This window comes from Typopeltis vanoorti, chromosome 24 (assembly GCF_054136105.1).
Source record: "Typopeltis vanoorti isolate ZY-2024b chromosome 24, IOZ_Tvanoo_1.0, whole genome shotgun sequence".
NCBI classification, from domain to species: domain Eukaryota; kingdom Metazoa; phylum Arthropoda; class Arachnida; order Uropygi; family Thelyphonidae; genus Typopeltis; species Typopeltis vanoorti.
Window position 1 is genome coordinate 68,888,656 of NC_143572.1, and position 20,541 is coordinate 68,909,196.

General features: G+C 37.7%; 1 protein-coding gene across 1 annotated transcript in view; it reads right to left on the reverse strand.

Annotated features, from left to right (window-relative positions):
• Positions 1-20,541, reverse strand: part of LOC150093385 (uncharacterized) — a 334,426-nt gene that overhangs the window by 120,720 nt on the left and 193,165 nt on the right. Inside the window, exons 11-12 of the mRNA XM_090414082.1 lie at positions 12,142-12,245; positions 2,112-2,196 (exon numbers count right to left, since the gene is read on the reverse strand). Of these exons, the coding sequence (XP_090270208.1) occupies positions 2,112-2,196; positions 12,142-12,245 (189 nt within the window). The remainder of the gene's footprint in view (positions 1-2,111; positions 2,197-12,141; positions 12,246-20,541) is intronic.

A 20,541-nucleotide genomic window follows, 5' to 3' on the forward strand; every position in this document is an offset into this window, starting at 1 on the left:
ACTTCACATCATTTGCCTTAGTATCCCATAATGCAAAGCACATATCCTTACAGACATGTATAATATTATGTATGCATTATAGAAAGGGTCAGTACCCAAACCTGTTTGATCTTTATTGAGCTCTTATCAGTGGGAGCCAAACTAGAAGTGCTACCAAGTTTGAAGTAATGCAGAAATCATATTTCCATATACAAGTAGCCAAAAGGTATCATACCTTATTACTAAAATACTCTGGATTAGAGATAGATGTTGAAAGTTTTTCCACTTGGTTATGCTTTAAATTAAGGATGTCAAGAAATTATATTCTTCATTTAATCCTTTATCCAAGTATAAGCAAAGAAAGTTTGCATGGAAGTAACTTCATAACTAGGCAATTCGTATATAGAGGCTAATGACTTCACATCACTTGCCTTAGTACTTTCTTGACATTTTGGGGAAAACTGCATAGATAAGGCTGTTCCAAAGGACAGAAGTAAATGGAATGAAAAGAGTGGATGAAAAATTGATTTGATATGTTTGAAGCTGCTTATGGACATTAATCTGCAGCTGTGCTTGATTTTGCATGATTAGAAAAAAGTAGAGGAATGGTGGTGGTCAGTTCAGTGGAGCAGCGCTCATGAAATGTAGAAAAAAAAGGCAACTATGAGAAAGTGATTGGAGCAAATCTAAGACAGAAGACCTACCATCTGTTAAGCATACCATCAACTGAATAGTATCAAGTGCATTCTAAGTGAGGCCTGGTTGGCTGAGTGGTTAGTATATCTGCTCTCCTGCCAAAAGGCTGCAGGTTCGAATCCTGCTGTGGGCACAGACGTTTGTGATTGACTGTGAAAATACTAGTGGTGGTGGTGGGCAGTAGATGGCATTGGTGTAGAAGATGATGGTGGTTGCAGTTGGTGGATTGTAGTGGTGGAGACAGAGAGTTGTAGAGCAAGTGCCCTCCCTTGATGAGTCTTTGGACCCCTTGAAAGTGTCAAATAATAATAATAATAATATAGTTTCATTGATTTAGAGATTCATGTAGTGTTTGGAATGGTACAGGTGAGAAGTTGTGTCTTGAGCAGAAGAGGATACTAGTTTTTTGGGGGCTGAGGAAGCTATGAATGTAATGTGCTTACATCATGAAAGGCTCGAGGTGTAAGCCAGCCCAAAGAGAGAAATCTGATAACCTGGAGATCTAAATATTATCAGAAGTTGAGAGGGAGAGGAGGGTAGTGAAGTGAGATTTTTCTTATGAGAAATAATACAGAAAACAGTGATGTAAGAGTAATCTTTGAATTAAAGTTCACTAAATTATTTTTACCTCACTGGAGGATGCTGAGATCACTGTTTAAGATAATGGTTATGGAAATTCTTGAAGTTCTTCCATAACCATAACACTTCTTAATATGGAAGCATAACAGTGTGCACTACTGGCAGAATTGTGCTGGTGGATGAGACATGGAATCTAGGAATGGCAGTTGAAAGAAACTTGAAGTTCAGCAGACACATTACAGGAGTTATGAAGACCACTTAGCATATTGCTAGCTATTATGATAAGGCAAACATTGCCAATAGAGATAAGGGAATAGTAGCATAGAGGTACTGCTCCAGTACAGGACCTAGATCAGACCACATCATGGAATACTGTGTGTATTCAGATTTGTTTACTTGATTTCTGTAGTGATGGAGAAATGCTGAGTGATTAAACCAAAATCTAGTTGTTTAAACTGATGAGGATTTTTTACCAGATAAATACAAAAGGATTATTTATAAGAGAGAAAGAAGAAGAATGAGAAGTCATGTCTCAAATTTATGTATGAGTGAGTATGTAGTGAGTAAAGGAGTTAGGAACAGCTTTTTACATGAAGAGAAGGAGAGATGAGAGGAATACATTGACAAAATTTATCATTAATTTGAAAAGTATGAATTAGTAGGTACAACATACTGTTGGTTGAATGAGATCTCCCATGATAGGTCTACTGAATTAATGGGAGATCTGTGAATAATAATCAAATAAAATAATAAAAAATAATAAAATAATTTTTTTCTTTCTTTCTTTCTAAGAAGAAAGAAAGAAAGAAAAAATGCATCTTAACATTTTAAACATTAAGTATTATGTGAGCACATACCTCTATGATAATATTGAACTGTCCACACAGCATCCCTTAATTTTCTATCATCTCTAGGATTACCAAAATTGAAATAAACTACTACCTAAAAGATACATATAATTAAATGACATTATAATATATATCATTTACAGATAAATAACTAAAATATTTTGTATGAAGTCATTATTCAGTTATTCAATTCAAAGCTTAACTATAGTGTTAATCTATATTAAGTGAAAATGTATTTTTAGTAAGATTTAGCATAATAATATCATAAGAGAAGAGAAACTTCCTTATATTCAAAACAGCCAATAACAAAAAAATCTGAGATGATATCATTCTTAGATTTTTCTAAGGGTGATATCATTTTGCACAAGTGTATACTGAATTTAATTAGGCCACTTGCTAATAACTGCAAGTGAATAAGTCATGAAAATTAGGAACTGTCCTGAACAGGAGGAGAGTTACTATTCTCTTATTAGCTACTATTCTCTTAGTATCCTGCTTGAGGTTGTGCAAAAGAAAAAACAGAGAGGAAAGATGTGTGTGTATGTTGCCCAGGTATGATAGTGATGAGCTGAGCAGAAGAGCAGTAATACTAAATAACATAATACCCAGAATGTGTCAGAAGAGAGGATTGGAATATGTGGATGTTTGGAGGGTATTTGAAGACAGAATGAAACTGTATGCAAGAGACCGCTTGCATTTGAATGAGGAAGGACGAAGGCATCTGGAGAGATTACTGTTTTCTGAACAAGTCAGTGTGTCAATGCAATGGAAACTAGAATTCCCTGGGGTGGATGGTAGCAGGGGTGGCCTCTTGTGGGAATGGGTGGGGGAAAGGGGGATGACATCAGGTAACGCTGAATTCACTGGAGTCTGGAGGGGATAATGATAGGTATAGAAGCAGTGACATTTTTATGCTTTATACGAATGCCAGGAGTATCCGAAATAAAGGAGATGAATTGGTGACGCTTCAGCCTGGCCAAAGATTATTGGGATCTCTGAGACGTGGTTGATGGAGGATGATATAATAACAGGAATTGAAATAGCAGGGTATAGCATATTTCAGCAGGATAGGAAAGGAAAACATGGTGGTGGAGTACTGCTTATGTAAAGTGAGGACTTATGTCCTCTAAGAGTTGGGGCTTTGGAAGACAGTGACACTAATGGTTTCGAAAGCATATGATGTGAGGTAGAAGTGACCAAGACAGGATATTTAGTGGGGTGTTGCTACAAACTAAGAAGCACAGAGGGTGGGGAGTAGATGTTTAGTCAGTTGAGCTTGGCAAGCGAAAGAAGAATGATTGTTATGGGAGATTTTAACTATACCAATATAAGCTGGGAAGAGGAAAATGCATGTAATAACGGGATGGAATTTCTAGAATTCTTGAGGGACAAATGTCGTAGGCAACATATAATAGAGGGAATAAGAGGTTCAAGAGTTTTGGATTTGGTCATAGCATCAGAAGAGCTGATAATACCTGAGATGACATCTCTCCCACCAGTTGGAGGGAGTGACCATGTGGTTTTGACTTGGAAGATGAATAGATATACAGGTGTATCAAAGAAAAGGGAACATATGTGGAATTATAAGGCAGGTGATTATAATACTCTTAGGTATCAACTAGGGGCCAGTTCCATGGAGGGCAGAATTGTAAGGCAGGATATCATTAGCACATGGGAAATTGTGAAGGAATATTTGTTAGCAGCAATAGTAAGCTATATTCCATGAGTGAAGAAGCAGACACAATTTGGCATAAAGTTGGTGACAAACAATATCAAAAAGGAACTGTAGTTAAAAAAGAGATTATGAAAGAGATATAAGAAGAGGGGTGGAGGGCAGATGCATGAAGAATATAAGATGCAGGCCAGGAGAGTGGCCAGTATAGTGAGGAAGGCAAAACTGGAATATGAGAAGAGATTGGCACTAGGATCCAAAGAAAATCGTGGGGAATTTTTTAGCTATGTGGCCAGAAGGAGGAGAAATGATTGTGGAAGAATGACATTGTGGGATAAAACTGGGAATATAGTGACTGATACAGAGGACATAGTGCAGTTGTTCAATGAGCAATTTATTGGAGTATTTCATCCTGGAGAAGGTTTTAATACAAGAGGGAAAAGGTAGGTTCAGGGTTTAGAAGTGCAAGAGGAGTGCGTTCCAAATGCTGAGTACTCTGGATACCCATAAAGCTGTGGGACTGGATGGTATTTCACCAAGGGTTTTGAGAGAATGTGCTAAAGAACTGACAGCTCTGTTGACCTAGCTCTTCAATAAAAGTCTGGCTGTGTGAAAGGTAACCAAGAAATGGAAGGAAGGTAAGATAGTGCTGCTGCATAAGGGCAGTAGTAGACTGGAAGTGTCTTATTATAGGTCCATTCGTGTGTCATCAGTAGTTGTTAAGGTCTTGGAGAAATTGGTGAGGGACTATATACAGCATTGGGCAGATGAGGATAATGTTATCTGTGAGAATCCAAATGGATTTGTTAAGGGGCGCTCTTGTTTTAGTAACATGATTGCCTTTTATAATAAAGTGACAAGAGCAGTTGATGAGGGAAAGGCATATACTGCCATTTTTTTGGATTTTGCAAAGGCATTTGATTAAATATCAGCTTATCATGTTCCACATGATAAGCTGATATTTAAGTTGCAGATCATGGGTTTAAAAGTCAGTTTAGTCAAATGGATTCGGGATTAGCTATCTGATAGATATCAGCGAGTTGCGACGTTGGGGCAATATCAAGGATGCAGAAGCTTACAAGTGGAGTTTCACAGAGCTCAGTACTGGGACCTGTACTGTTCAACTTTTATATTAATGACATTGTCAATGGATTGCAAGGAGATATTCAGTTCTTTGCAGATGATGTGAAGCAGGGATGGGTTATTATTAATAGTTCAGATGTGGCAGCCCTACAAGAGGATTTGAATAAACTAGACAGATGGGCAAATAAATTGGGATGTCGGTTTAATGCAGCAAAATGTAAAGTCTTGAAGTTTGGGATCCATCGATGGGAGGATGCATACGCAATGGGAGGAGATATACTAGAGGAAGTAGGGGAGACAAGATCTGGGGGTGATAATTAATAGAAAACTGAAATTCAGGGAGCATATTGCAAAGGTGGTGAAGGTAACCCAGAGGATTGCTGTTATATTGAGAAGGGCGCTGACCTGCACAGATAAAAGGGTTATCATTCCATTGCATAAGACCCTGATCAGACCACACTTAGACTATTGTTCTCAAATTTGGTCTCCAGGATTTGAAGGGGATAAATTAACTGTGGAAAGGGTATAGAGGCAGATAACTAAGATGGTTTCAGAACTATACAATGTCAGTTATGAGGATCGACTGAGAGAATGTGGACTGCAGAGAGTTTGGTGAATAGAAGGAGAGGTGATATGATCGAGACTTTTAAACTGTTGAAAGGTGGTTACAGGGTAGACATTGGGGAGTTCATTCACTTGGTGGAATGGCAGGAAGGAGCAATGACAAGGAGCCATCCCTGGAAGTTACAAATGGGGACTGTGAGCAAGAGGGTGAGGAGTGGTTGCTTTGTGTGGAGGGAGGTTGAACCATGGAATGCATGACATGAGAGAGTGGTTAGAACAAGAACGGTAAATGAGTTCAATCACTGGTATGATAATAATAATAAGAATTATAAATTATATATAATAATAATTATAAATATAATCCTGAATGCTCACAGTTTTCTTTCGTAACTTCCAGGAATGGCCTCTTGTCATCACTCCTTCCTGCTGTTCAACCAAGTGAAAGAACTCCTCCAGTATCAATCCTGTAACCACCTCTCAACAGTTTAAAGGTTGCAATCATATCACCTCTCCTTCTTCTATCCACCAAACTCTGCAGTCCACATTCCCTCAGCCGATCCTCATAACTACCATTCTACAGTCCTGAAACCATCCCTTTCCATAGTTAATTTATCCCCTTCAAATCACTGGGACCAAATCTGAGAACAATAGTCCAAATGGGATCTGATCAGGGTCTTATAGAATCGAATGATAACTGTTTTATCTCTGCAGGTCAGTGTCCTTCTCATTATTGCAGCAATCCTCTGTGTTACCTTCACCTCCTAAATTTCACTAAATTTCAGGTTTTCTATCAATCATCAACCCCAGATCTCTTGTCTCCCCTACTTTCTCCAATATAACTCCTCCCATAGAGTATGCAGTGTCCCATCGATGTTTCCCAAACCTCAAGACCTTACATTTTGCTGCATTAAACTGACATCCCCTTTCATTTGCCTATCTATTCTAGCTTATTCAAATTCTCTTGCAGGATTTGATGCTAACAATGCTGCACTATTACTAATAATCCTTCCCAGCTTTGCATCATCCACAAATAACTGAATATCCCCTTGCAATCCACTGACAATGTCATTGATATAAAGGTTAAACAATATAGGTCCCAGTACTGAGCCCTGTGGGATCCCACTTGTCCTCTGCTTCCTTGAAACTGCCCCACCATACGCAACTCTCTGATACCTATTGGACAGCCAATCCTGAATCCAGTTGACCAATCTGACATCCAGACCCATGTGCTGCAACTTAAATATAAGGTTATCATGTGGCACCCTGTCGAATGCCTTTGCTAAGTCTAAAAAAATGGCAATATATGCCTTTTCCTCTTCTAACGCTCTTGTAACTTTATCGTAAAAGGCTAGCATATTGCTAAAACAAGAGCGCTCCTTCACAAATCCATGTTGACTCTCACAGATAACATTACCCTCATCTGCCGAATGCTGTATATGGTCCTTCACTACTTTCTCCAAGATCTTACTAACTACTGATGACACACAAATTGGCCTATAATTCGACACTTCCAGTCTGCTACCGCCCTTATGCAAAGGTAGTATCTTACCTTCCATCCATTCCATGGGCACCTTTCCCACAGCCAGACTTCCATTGAAAAGCCAGATCAAAGGCACTGTCAGTTCTCTAGCGCATTCTCTCAAAATTCGTGGTGAAATACTATCCAGTCCCACAGCTTTACTGACATCCAGAGTACTCAGTATCTGAAACACACTCTCCTCCTGTACCTCTAAACCTCGAGCCTGACCAATCCCTCCAGCATTAAAACTGACTCCTCCAGGATTAAGTACTCCAATAAAGTGTTCATTGAACAATTCCACTATGTCCTCTGCATCAATCACTCTATTCCCATTTTTATCACACAATATCATTCTTCCACAGTCATTTCTCCTCCTACTGGCGATGTATCTAAAAACTTCCTTAGGATTTTTCTTTGGATCTTAGGGCCAATCTCCTCTCATATTCCAGTTTTGTCTTTCTTACCACACTAGTCACTCTTCTGGCCTGTGTCTTATACTCTTCATGCATCTTCTCTTCACCTGTCTCCTTATATCTCTTCCATAGCCTCTTTTTCACATGCAATTCCTGTTTAATATCGTTTGTCATCCACTTTACTCCAAATTGTGTCCTTTTGTTGACTCGTGGTATATAACTTACCATTGCTGCTAACAAATATTCTTTCATAATTTCCCACACACTAATGATAACCTGGCCTTCCAACTCCTTCCTCCATGAAACTGCCCCAAGTTGACATCTTAGACTATTATAATCACCTGCCTTATAATTCCACATAAGTTCCCGTCTCTTTGATACTCCTGCATGCCTATTCATTTTCCAAGTCAAAACCATATGATCTCAAACTGGTGAGAGAGAGAGATGTCATCTGAGTTATTATCAACTCTTCTGATGCTATAACCAAATCCAAAACTCTTGAACCTCTTGTTCCCTCTATTACATGTTGCCTAAGTCATTTGTCCCTCAAGAATTTTAGAAATTCCATTCCCTTATTGCTACATGCATCTTCCTCTCCCCAATTTATACTACTGTAGTTAAAATCTCCCATAACAATCATTCTTCTTGCACTTGCCAAATTCAACTGTCTAAACATTTCCTGGTACCCACTCTTTGTGCTCCTGGGGCTGTAGCAACACCCCACTAAATATCCTGTCTTTTTATTATTATTATTTTTTTTTTTTGAATTTAAGAGAGTGAATATGAGGTAATTGCTTGATGATGGCCATCAATATGATGACTTCTTTAAGGAAGGAATATATATGAAATTTCAGTGAATATATATCTGGAAGTGCTGCAGACGACACCGACTTGTAGAAGTAAGGAGATTCTGATTCCATTGTATAAGGTCTTGATTAAGCCACATATGGACTATTGTGCACAGATTTGGTCATCTGGTTTTCAAAAGGAAAGAGATGCTAGAAAGGGTCCAGAGGCAATTGACTAAGGTAGTTTCTGATCTCTGGTTGAAATGAAGAAAGGTTGAATAGATGCAATTTACAGAGTCTAATGGATAAGAGGAAGAGGGGTGATAAGATTAGAGACATGCAGTTTTAAAGGGATTGTTATAAGGCTAATGTTGAAGTGGTTTTCATAAAATGGTGTGAGATCAGAGTAGAACAAGAGGTCATCCCCATAAGCTGTGTAAGGAGCTTGTGAGCAGGGAAGTGAGAAGTAGGTTTATTTTTGCATCAAGAGTTATCAATGGCTGGAATGCATTGCTTGTGAGCATGATGTCTGTAGAGAATTTGAATGTGTTTAAGGCATGGCATGTTGGGCTATGTATATGACAAAAGGACATTCCATAATGAGTCTTTGACTCCATGGGGTCTTAGGATGATGATGAGGATGATAAAAAAAAATAATAATAATATCTCTCTTCACTCTACCCTCTCCCATTTCCATGTTCCTGACTCTGATTCCCATTCATATCTCTCTCATTCTCACCTTTATACATTTCATCACTCTGTCCTACTATACTAATTTCTTTTCCATTGTATCTCTTTTCTACTGTCCTTCCAAAACATGTTTCACAATCTCTCTCTCTCTCTTTCTCTCTCTCTCTCTGACTGTCAGCTGCACTAACTTTATTGTGTATCTGGTGTCTCTGACAAACAGCATTCACTAAATATCAAACACTCAACACATTCAGATTCGATCCATCAACAGCCATTCCAACAGGAAGAAAGTCATATGCATTTTCAAACTGAACACTGTTTGCTTCACAGGACTCAGCAATCTTCACTTTTATTATTTCTGCTCTCCTTTTTGTATCCTGTTATTCATCATACTTCTATTGACAGAATCCTCATTTGACATCATATGATCATTCTTTGATATATGTTTCATTAAAGAAAATCCTAGGGAAATTTTTAGCTATGTGGCCAGTAGGAGGAGAAATGACTGTGGAAGAATGATATTGTGGGATAAAAATGGGAATAGAGTGACCGATGCAGAGGACATAGTGGAATTGTTCAATGAACACTTTATTGGAGTATTTCATCCTAGAGGCATCAGTTTTAATGCTAGAGGGATAGGGCTGGTTCGAGGTTTAGAGGTACAGGAGGAGAGTGTGTTTCAGATACTGAGTACTCTGCATGTCAGTAAAGCTTTGGGAATGGATGGTATTTCACTATGAGTTTTGAGAGAGTGTACTAGGGAACTGTCAGTGCCTTTAATCTGGCTTTTCAATGAAAGTCTGGCTGTAGGAAAGGTGCCCAGGGAATGGAAGGAAGGTAAGATAGTGCCATTGCATAAGGGTGGTAACAGTTTGGAAGTGTCTAATTATAGGCCAGTCTGTGTGTCATCAGTAGTTGTTAAGATCTTGGAGAAAGTAGTGAGGGACCATATACAACATTGGGCAGATGAGGGTAATGTTATCTGTGAGAGTCAACATGGATTTGTGAAAGGGCGCTCTTGTTTTAGCAATATGCTAGTCTTTTATAATAAAGTTACAAGAACATTAGATGAGGGAAAGGCATATACTGCAAATTTCTTAGACTTAGCGAAGGCATTTGACAGGGTGCCACATGATAAGCTGATATTTAAGTTGCAGCACATGGGTCTGGATATCAGATTGGTCAACTGGATTCAGGATTGGCTGACCGATAGGTATCAGAGAGTTGTGTATGGTGGAGCAGTTTGAAGGAGGCAGAGGATTACAAGTGGGGTCCCACAGTACTAGGATCTATATTGTTTAACCTTTATATCAATGACATTGCCAGTGGATTGCAAGGGGATATTCAGTTGTTTGCAGATGATGTGAAGCTGGGAAGGATTATTAGTAATAGTGCAGATGTTTTAATGCAGCAAAATGTAAGGTCTTGAGGTTTGGTAAACATTGATGGGACGCTGCAATCTCTCTGGGAGGAGTTATACTGGTGGAAATAGGGGAGACTGGAGATCTGGGGTTGATGATTGATAGAAACCTGAAATTCAGGGAACATATTGCAAAGGTGGTGTAGGTAACACAGAGGATTGCTGCAATTATGAGAAGGACACTGACCTGCAGAGATAAAACAGTTATCATTCCATTGTATAAGTCTCTGATCATACCACACTTAGACTATTGTTCTCAGATTTGGTCCCGAGGATTTGAAGGGGATAAATTAACTGCGGAAAGGATACAAAGACGGATGACAAAGATGGTTTCAAGACTGTACAAGGATAGTTATGAGGATCAGCTGAGGGAATGTGGACTGCAGAGTTTGGTGGATAGAAGAAGGAGAGGTGATATGATTGAGACTTCTAAACTGTTGAGAGGTGGTTACAGGGTTGACACTGGGAAGTCCTTTCGCTTGGTTGAACAGCGGGAAGGAGTGATGACAAGAGGCCATCCCTGGAAGTTACAAAAGGAAACTGTGAGCAAGAGGGTGAGGAGTGGTTTCTTTGCGTGGAGGTTGGTTGAACCATGGAATGCATTGCCTGATGGAGTGATGAGAGCGAGAACGGTCAAAGAGTTTAAGGAGTGGTATGATAGACTTTGTGTTTCTTAGGGGAGGACCTCCCCTCGATGTGTCTTGATAGACACTTTGTGTTTCTTAGGAGAGACCCCCCACGATGAGTCTTTTGACTCCATGAAGGCCTGAATAATAATAATAATAATAATAATATTGATAACTTCTACCTTCTCATTTATATTAGTCAATCGCTTCTTTAGACATTCAGTTTCATCCTCCAGACACCTCATTTCATTCTTCATTTTTATCAACTCTTGCCTAATCTTTTAACTCCAATTTCATTACTTATTATTACTGCTTTCATTTATTTTCTTACTACTCTTAGCAACACTATTCTCCTTTTTTGAAACTCCCCAGCCCATGATTACACTTCTCACACACTCTGATACTTTTCTTCTTGTCATTCACTCTATGAGTCCATAAACTGTTTATATTTTTAACAATTTTTATTATTATTATTATTATTCCTGATACCTCCAAGGAGTCCAAAGACGCATTGCGGGAGGATACCTACAGCTGTCTCAACCACTACACCGAGCCTCTACTACGAATCATCTCCATCTACCGCCCACCACAACTAGTATTTTTTTGTCTGTAAATTGCGTGTGTTCTGAAGGTTTCATAGTCAATTCACTGAGAAAAATCTACGACTGCAACTTTCATGCTGCTGACATGCAGTTCCTCATGTTTCAAAATTACCAACAGGAGTCCATAAACTGTTTATATTTTTAACAATTTTCATAGTGAATTCACTGAGAAAAATCCACGACTGCAACTTTCATGCTGCTGATATGCAGTTCCTCATGTTTCAAAACTACCAACAGGAAAACAAACAACAAGAACACTGATAACCAACAAATGATAACAAACATCACAGAAGAATACCTATAATATCCAGCCCCCCCTCCTCCTCCCCCACACACACACATGAAAAGCACTATTACAAAAGGAAAAAAGCTACATTATACAATTTAAATCACTATTTTTTCAGCACAGTTCTAAACACCACTACATTCATTCCAAAAGTAGCAACACTTTCCTTACAAATTAATCTTATTCATAATAATGCCAAATAACAAGAAACAACTGATGCTTGGAAAGGGATTTGTTGAGAGAAGCCCATATACTGACATTATTCTTGGAAAGAAAGGATGTTAATGTGATTCACAATTTATTACTGTTATGATTGTTATGATTAAGGTGTGCTTCATTATTACTATTTGTAATACTTCCCAAATGCATAACATACTTTTGCAGGAACTCCAGGAAGAAAAGCCTTTTTCTCTTCAAAATCCACCAGGGTGCTATTCAGCTTTGTAAAAATAGTGGCATCCTCAACTGCTGTCGATGTTCCTAAAAAAAAAACAACAACATCATCATCGTTATTATTATCACTAACATCAAAAATGAATGAACAGCAAAAATCAACTGTTTTATAGCCATACATGACAGTTCATTTCAACTAACATTTTCTTGTTGAATTTTTGTTAAGATACAGGTATAATTCATTGCTAACCAGTGACGTCACATGAAAATAACAAAATAATTATACTTTATTAGTACTAAATCTCATACAGCACTGCTGCAATAACACAACAAAGTCCTGTTGTGTTCTCATAGCAATGTTGACTGGAGTAATGCCTGAAGAGTGGTACAGATAAAAAGAGAAAGAAGAGAAGTGACATACAACTGTGAAAGAATGTGAGAAAATAAGACAGCGTAAGAATACAGCATTCAGCATTGTATGGTCATCAGGGTGTGCTTGATGGGAGAATGACAAAATTATGTATGTTAGTGCAAAAATTTAAAACATTAATGACACTTCTGAATAAAATTCACACATTTCAAAGTCATCAACTTTTGAAAAAGTTTATAGCTTTGGAATGTAAGAATGATTTGAAAAAAATTATAGAAAAAGAGAAGATGTGAAAAAAGGAGAGAGAGAGAGAGAGAGAGAGAGAGAGAGAGGAGTAAAGATTTAATTTTTACAAAGTATGATGGAAAGGAACCAAAAAAGGTTATGATTGTAAATGAATCAATATGTTGCCTAAAGGAAGCCTGAGCATAAGCGCAGTCATCCCTGAAGAAACTGAGTTTGACAATCAAAGGCTGAACATAATTTCATAGGCTCAAATCTCAATGGGGAAATCATTAAAATAGGCAAAGATAGATAGGGATGAAGGGGAATATTCATATACTAATGAGTTTATTAAGGACGCTATGATAGACTCTGTTGACTAAAGCTGACCTCCCATGATAAGTACTGTGACTCCATGGAGGTCAAGGAGATAATAATAATAATGCCAAAAGAGGTGGAGAACATGAGCAAAGGCATCCTTGAGACAACTGAGATCCAAGAATAAAATGGAAGTACGACTCAGGTGACCAATGCAGATAACATAGTTGACACAGTTTAATGCTACTAAATGTAAAGTTCTAAAATTCAGGATCCACAGATGGGATGCTTCATACTCACTTGGTGGAGCTTTATTGGAAGAAGTGGAAGAAGCAAAGGGATCTTGAGGTGATTGTAGATAGAAGTTTGAAGTTCAGAGGACATATTGCAAAGGTTGTGAAAATAGCTCAGAGAACTGCTGCAGTATTGAGGAGGACATTGACTATGAGAGATAAAAGGGTTGTGATCCCATTGTATAAAACTTTGATCAGACCATACCTTGATTTCTGTGCTCAGATCTGGTCATTAGGATTTGTAAGGGATGAAGTAACCTTGAAGGTGGTGCAGAGATAGATGACAAAAATGATATCAAGACTGTACAATGTTGATTATAATGATAGACTGAAGGCATGCAGACTGCAAAGTTTGGTGGAAAGACAAGGAGTGAATATAATTGAAACATTTAAGCTGTTTTTTAAGGGTTATTATCATATTAACACTAAGGAGATTTTTTCATATGGTCAAATCAGGGAAGGAATGAAGATAAGAGGGCCTTTCTGGAAGTTATAAAAGGAAGTAGTGAATAAAAGGGTAGCTGTTTGCATGGAGAATGGTAGGAGCATGGAATGCATTGCCTGAAAAGGTGGTAAAAGTGCAAATGGTGTTTAAGGAGTGGAATAATAGGCTTTGTATTGACTAGGATTGACCTCACATGGTGAGCCTTGTGACTCCTTAGAGGTCAAGAAGATAATAATAATACTGCCAAAAGCATGAGGAACAAAGGTGAGGAGTTTTTGGCATTAGTTAGCTGAACTTTAAAAAAATTTACATATTAGAAAGAGAAAGACATATATACAAGTGGTATTGTATTTTGAGAGAAAGATAGAGAGAAAGGGAAGGTATTGCTGATGACAGCATTATTATTAATACTATTATCACACAGACATCTTCATAAAGTATCAAACCTCTTCATGGGAGACCCACACTATTTAACTATTCACATACTTATCATACTTCTCCTTGAACACTTTCACTGACAGAGCACTAACAGACTGGCAATCTATCTCACTCATTAACTGTTCTCCAAGCATAGATGTAAAAAAAAACCTGACATTCCTGACCACACTCTTATTCAATGTCTAGAGAAGACCCCTTGGTTCCACCCCCCTCCTCACCAGTTATGTACTGAAAAATTTCCTCTGCACAGTCCTATAAAATCCTTTTGGTAACTTATACTTTTATATAATATTCCTATTTTCTTTCTATTAACCAGCTTTTGCAACCCACAAACTTTAAAGGAAGATCCAGGGGCCATCACTTCTTTATTCACAAGAAACCCATGTGACTAAATGAGAAATGTGTGCACAAATTGAGAGTGTTGGATTTAGTGACAGATTCCAAGGATCCATCCATAAACAAGGTAGCTAGCCATCTTTCCACTGAACTGGGTAAAACAATCATGTAGTCTAATAAGAAGTGAGGAATGTAAGCACTGAAATTGTTAATGCACCATTAACAATTTCATCAGGAAGATAAAGATAAATCAGATGGAATTGAATAGATGAGATGGATCTTTTTTTTTCCCCTATGAGGTTCCCATCCCATAAAACATTCCTGTAAACTTATCATACATTCATTCCATGGTTGAGCTAAGTATTTTTTAAAATATTTGACCATATAAAAAATACATTTTTTACATAATTGAGAAACCCTATTCTAGAGACAAACATGGAAATTTTTAAGCCACTTCAAGCCTCCAATAAACAGGGTGGCAGTCACACCAGATGATCAGATTCATCTCCCACTTAAAGATGATCACAAACATCCATGCCCATGGCAGGATTGAAACTCACAGCCTATTGTTGGAGAGAGGATCTAAACACTCAGCCAATCATGCTGATGATGAAGGAGCTCCAGGAAAAAAAAAAGAATATTTTGTTGTGGAGAGAATATAATGATAAATGGAATCAGAAAGCTCATTAACAGCAAAAAGCACACAGGCAACAAGATTATTAGGCACATCATGTATACACAAGAATAAAGAATTAATAATTTTTTATTGTTCCAAATATTTCACCCAGAAATTAATGGGTGAATCACAAGGTGAAGCTATAATAAAGAATGTTAATCCTATTTACAGAGATGAACTGAATGCTGGAATGCCACCATACATAGTTAAAAATCAAATAAAATTACAATTAAAGTTAAAACTAAAATTAGTTGAAATACAAAAATTAAGAAAATTTAGAAAAATAAAATGACTGAATGGCACAGCATTATATTAAAAAAAAAAGGGGGGGTACACTATTGCCTGTCATTGCCATTTATAAGGATGAGGCTCTCCCATATCTTGGGAATGGATAGGCAGCCATTTTGATTTAAGTTTGGGTGGAGTAGAAGTGCTTCAGACCTCTCTCTTTAAATAACTGCTTAAACCTAAAAAGGCACCAACATAAAAGATGAGTACTGGAGTAGAGGATATTGTAGTCTGTATCCACTCCATACTAAACAAGGCCAGATTTTTCAGGGTAGGGCAATCAGACATTCATGAAACCAATTGAAGGAACACCTTATATTAACAACAATAAACCTGAAAAATCTGTCCTTGCTCAGCATGGAGCATACACTGACCACAATATCCTCTTAGTCCAGTACTCAACATTTACATTTGTGCAGTTATAGGTTTGAACAGTTATTTAGAGAGAGTACCGAAACACTTCTACACCACCCAAACTTAAATCAGAATGACTACCTAAAACATGATTTGATATACCATCTAATCCCATGGCTGTAATTATATTGAGATACTGCAATATCATAAGAACCTCCACTTCATCCACCTCTGTTCTCACATCAGTCCCTGTTAATATGTCTCAGTAGTACCCTCACTTGGATGGTATACCCTTGCAAAGTAGTCACTCAGTAACTCAACTATTTTATCTGCTTCTGTCATCTTGTTACCATCAGCACTCATTAAGGTTATCCATCCATAGTCATTCTTCCTCTTACTCACCATGTAATGAAAGAACACTTCAGGATTTCCTTTAGTCTGCTGGCTAGTTTCTTTTCGTAATCTGATTTTGTCTTCCTTACCATGCTGATCACCTTTCACCTTTCTTATCTGACCTTTGTAATGTTTCTGAGCTTGCTGATCACCCTTTCTTCTTATATATCTTCTATAATACTTTCTTTCTTTGTAGCTACTGCTTGCTGATACTACTTATCCATCTAACTCATACCTGATTAACTATTCTTGCCTTCAGTGTAAAGACTGATATTACTTCCTCCATATGCCCCTTAACTCTTTAACTGCTGATTTTATTTTTATATTCTACTGACATTGTCCCATGTGCTGAATTAATTTTGCAAAAAATTTATAAATAAAATCAATTAAAATTCTTACTGAAGTAAGAAGTCCAGACAGCATCATACATTCTTGATATACACTAGTTCACTCACAAAAATGGCAATAATAGTGTTTTATAAAATTTGCATAATCAAGGGATGTCCACTTGATTATGCAAATTACACACATTAATTTATGTAGAAATTAATCAAAATATATAAAGAGCACTATTATTTACAACACAGTTATTACTAAGCTTACCAAGTGCCAGGGTATGAAAATCCTAAAAATTTAGCATGGAATGTATACAGAGCTAAAAATTTAGCTCCGTGTACAGCCCTTTGTACACGGAGTGAATCAGGTGAGAACCAGAGGTCATCCCTGGAAACTGTATAAAGAAGGTGTGAGAGGCAGATTTTTTTTGTGCAGAGTTGTGAATGATTGGAATGCCTTGCCTAAGAGTGTGGTGTCTGCAAGGAGTTTGAGTGTGTTTAAGACACGGCATGATGAGATGTGTGTGTGTGATAAAAGAATCTCCCAGATGAGTCTTTGACTCCATGAGGTCTTGGGGTAATAATAATAATAACAAACTCGAGTTGCATTCTTCTTCTTCTCAGTAGAAGGTACAAGAGAAGGGAAATGCCTTTCTTTGAGATGCAGTGGTTGATCTCCAGGTGATGGACATCCTTTCAACCTCCCTGTTGTTCTGATGATATGGTACTTTTGAATTATTTCCCTGATAAGCATGAGTTGGTAGTCTGCTAAGTTTTTGTTTTTTTTTCAAATTTTACATTATAGAGACAGTGGGAATTTAGTATGGTCATGTCCAGAAGGTGGAAAAATAGTTTTTTGTACCACTTCATAGTTTTTCTCATACACTCAACAGAAGTGACCATCATATCTGTCCTGTCTACAGCACCCATGTTGACATTGTAATCCACTACACAATGTGGTTTCACAATATTCTCTCCTGTCTGTCAATCTTTTTTGTCCATCTGTGTAACATCATTTTCATGCAATATTGTCAGCATAGAAACTTCTCTCCTGTCAAGCCACCTTATTGCAAGAATATTGTCTGTATGGTTTGCTTCTATTTGTCCCTTATTTAGTTTCTGTGAAAATTTAGGCATTCCCTTTCTATTTTTCCTGACTGTACCACATGCATTGTTCTTGTTTTTATGCAACCAGTCGAAAAGTAGAGGGCTGGAATACCAGTTGTCGATCCATAGTGTGTGACCCCTATGTAAATATTTCATCATAAGTGTTTTCACAACTGCACCTGACACACCAAGGTCACGCTCAGGAAGGATGTCTGTGTCCTTCCCAGTGTACACTATGAAATATATGATGAAACCTGTTTCACAGTCACAGATGAGAAATAGTTTTATTCCGAATTGACTTCTTTTTGAAGGAATGTATAGGCAAATGATAATCTACCTTTGAAAAGAGCAAGACTTTCATCTATACACAAATTTTGAAAAGGGTAGAACATTTCGCTGAAACTTTTTCTTAGACTTTCAATTACAAATTTCAAATTATATAATCTGTCTCCTTCTTTTGATTTTCATTATCACTAAAATGCAATAATCTAATTAACAATAAAAATCTGTCCCGGGCCATCAAATCAGAAAACTGGGGGGTTGAGAGGAGAGGATCTGTAGACCAATATTCAGAATTTTTTTTTACCCTTGTCATTAGCAGTGTAATAGCTAGAAAAAATGTAAAGTTCCTGAGGGGTGGTATTTTTCTACTGCTTTAGTCGTGAGGATGGTGTAGATGGTCTATTATTTGTGGTGAAGGTATGAAACTTGTTTCGTCAGCTATTGTTGTCATTAGTTCTATGGTAAAAAAATGTTCAAAAATATCTAAAGCTGAAGAATCATCAGTGATATTACCTGTGATTATTCCTCAATTGCTGCTATCAAATTCATGTACACTTGGAGTAAATGCATCATCATACCACTTGAACAATACATCTTTGGTACGCATTTGCTTATGCACTTTTGTATTGAGACTTTTGTCACTATCTTGCTCACTTGTAACACTTATATCACCAGGATCTTCTTCATCTGAAGTACACAATTCACTTAACTTGGACAATTCTGCTCCTGACTCATTTGTTGTTAACAATTCATCAATTTGTTCATCGGTAAGATAATATGGATATTTACTGGTAGACGCCATATTGTGACATTTATGAAATCCCTGCAGTCACGTGGTTTATGCATCCTGCTGCATATGATTAGTTGCACCAGTTCAAAATTTTCTCTTTAGATGTCATACAAGGACAGAAACCCAAGTCAAATTAACTTCAATCGGTTGGCAATAGATAGAGGAACCGACCCGCGAAGTTTGAATACCTTACGATGATTCTTTCCATACTAAAAAATTGTCTGAATATGGGAGGAGCACCAACCATACATATACGGGCTCAGCAAAGCAGGCATGTATTTCCGAGCCTGTAATAATAAGGTCTCAGCAGTTAAAGGGTTAATTATTTTCCATACATTACTAAGAATCCTTCCCTTGCAGGTTTTTATGCCTTGGCTCAGCTTCAAGCTTCATCTTGTCATAATAACCTTTCTTCCATTTCCATATATACCCCTTTTTGAGAGAATGTTCCTCATGTTTTGCAATCTCCCAAGTAAAGAATATATGATTACTCTTCCCAACTGAAGGCAGTGTGGCTACCTTAGTTATGGATAGTTCTTCTGATCCTATGACCAAATCCAATACTCTCATACGAGGAGTACCAACCAGCACATGCTGCCTCAAGTAAATATCTCTCAGTAGGCGTATAAATTCCATTTCCTTCCTACCACATGATCTTTCCTTCCAATCTAGATTTCCATAGGAAATCCTCCCATACTAATTACTTGACCTGCACTCAATGTACTAATTTGTTGATGTATGTCTTCCACATCATGTCCATACAAAGTAGAGATGCAAAAGGGAAATAGTGCAAGTGGTTTTGAGGCAGTATGGTGTGAGATAGAGGTGAATGGAATCAAATACTTGGTTGGATGTTGTTATAGACCAGGCAATGTGGATGGTGGTGATAATGAAATGTATAATCAAATTAGTCAAGCAAATAAGAAAAGGGTGATCATTATGGGCAATTTTAATTATGGCAATATAGACTGGAATGATGAGATAGTAACTGGAAGTAAAGAAAATGAGTTTCTTGAGTTTTTGAGGGATAACTACCTCAGACAGTATGTAACAGAAGTCATGCGAGGATTGAGGGTCTTGGATTTGGTCATCTCATCAGGTGTCAAATCATCCACCAATTGGGAAGAATGACCATGAGGTGATTACTTGGGTGGTTGCCAGCAGTGTGAGGACCTCTGTGAGGAAAGGTATATGTGGAACTACAAGTGTGTGTGTGTGTGGGGGGGGGGGTGATTATGAAGAGCTCGGGAGACAGCTTGCAGGTGTAGCATGGAATAAGGAGTTAGAAGGAAAAGAGATCAATGCAGCTTGGGGGATTTTCAAAGACAATCTATCTAGTAGATACAATGTCTAAGTGTATTACAAGGGTGAGAAGGTTAAATAAGGTAGGTGTGAGATGGATGAATAAAGAGATTAAGCATGCGATACAGAGAAGAGGGCATTGTGGAGGTAGCATAAGAGAAGTGGAAATAACCAATTCCATGAGGTCTACAAAGACCAGGCAAGGAAGGTGACGTGGTTGGGGAGGGTAGCTAAAGGGAAGTATGAACAGCAGTTAGCTAATGAAGCCAAAAAGAATCCTAAGGAATTCTTTCGATATGTAGCCAGCAAAAGAAAGAATGATTATGTAAGGATGACATTAATAGGAGAAACTGGTATAAAGACAGCTGTTGCAGAATGTGTGGTGGAGATACTTAATAAGCAATTCATAAAGGTCTTTCAATCTTGTGAATGTG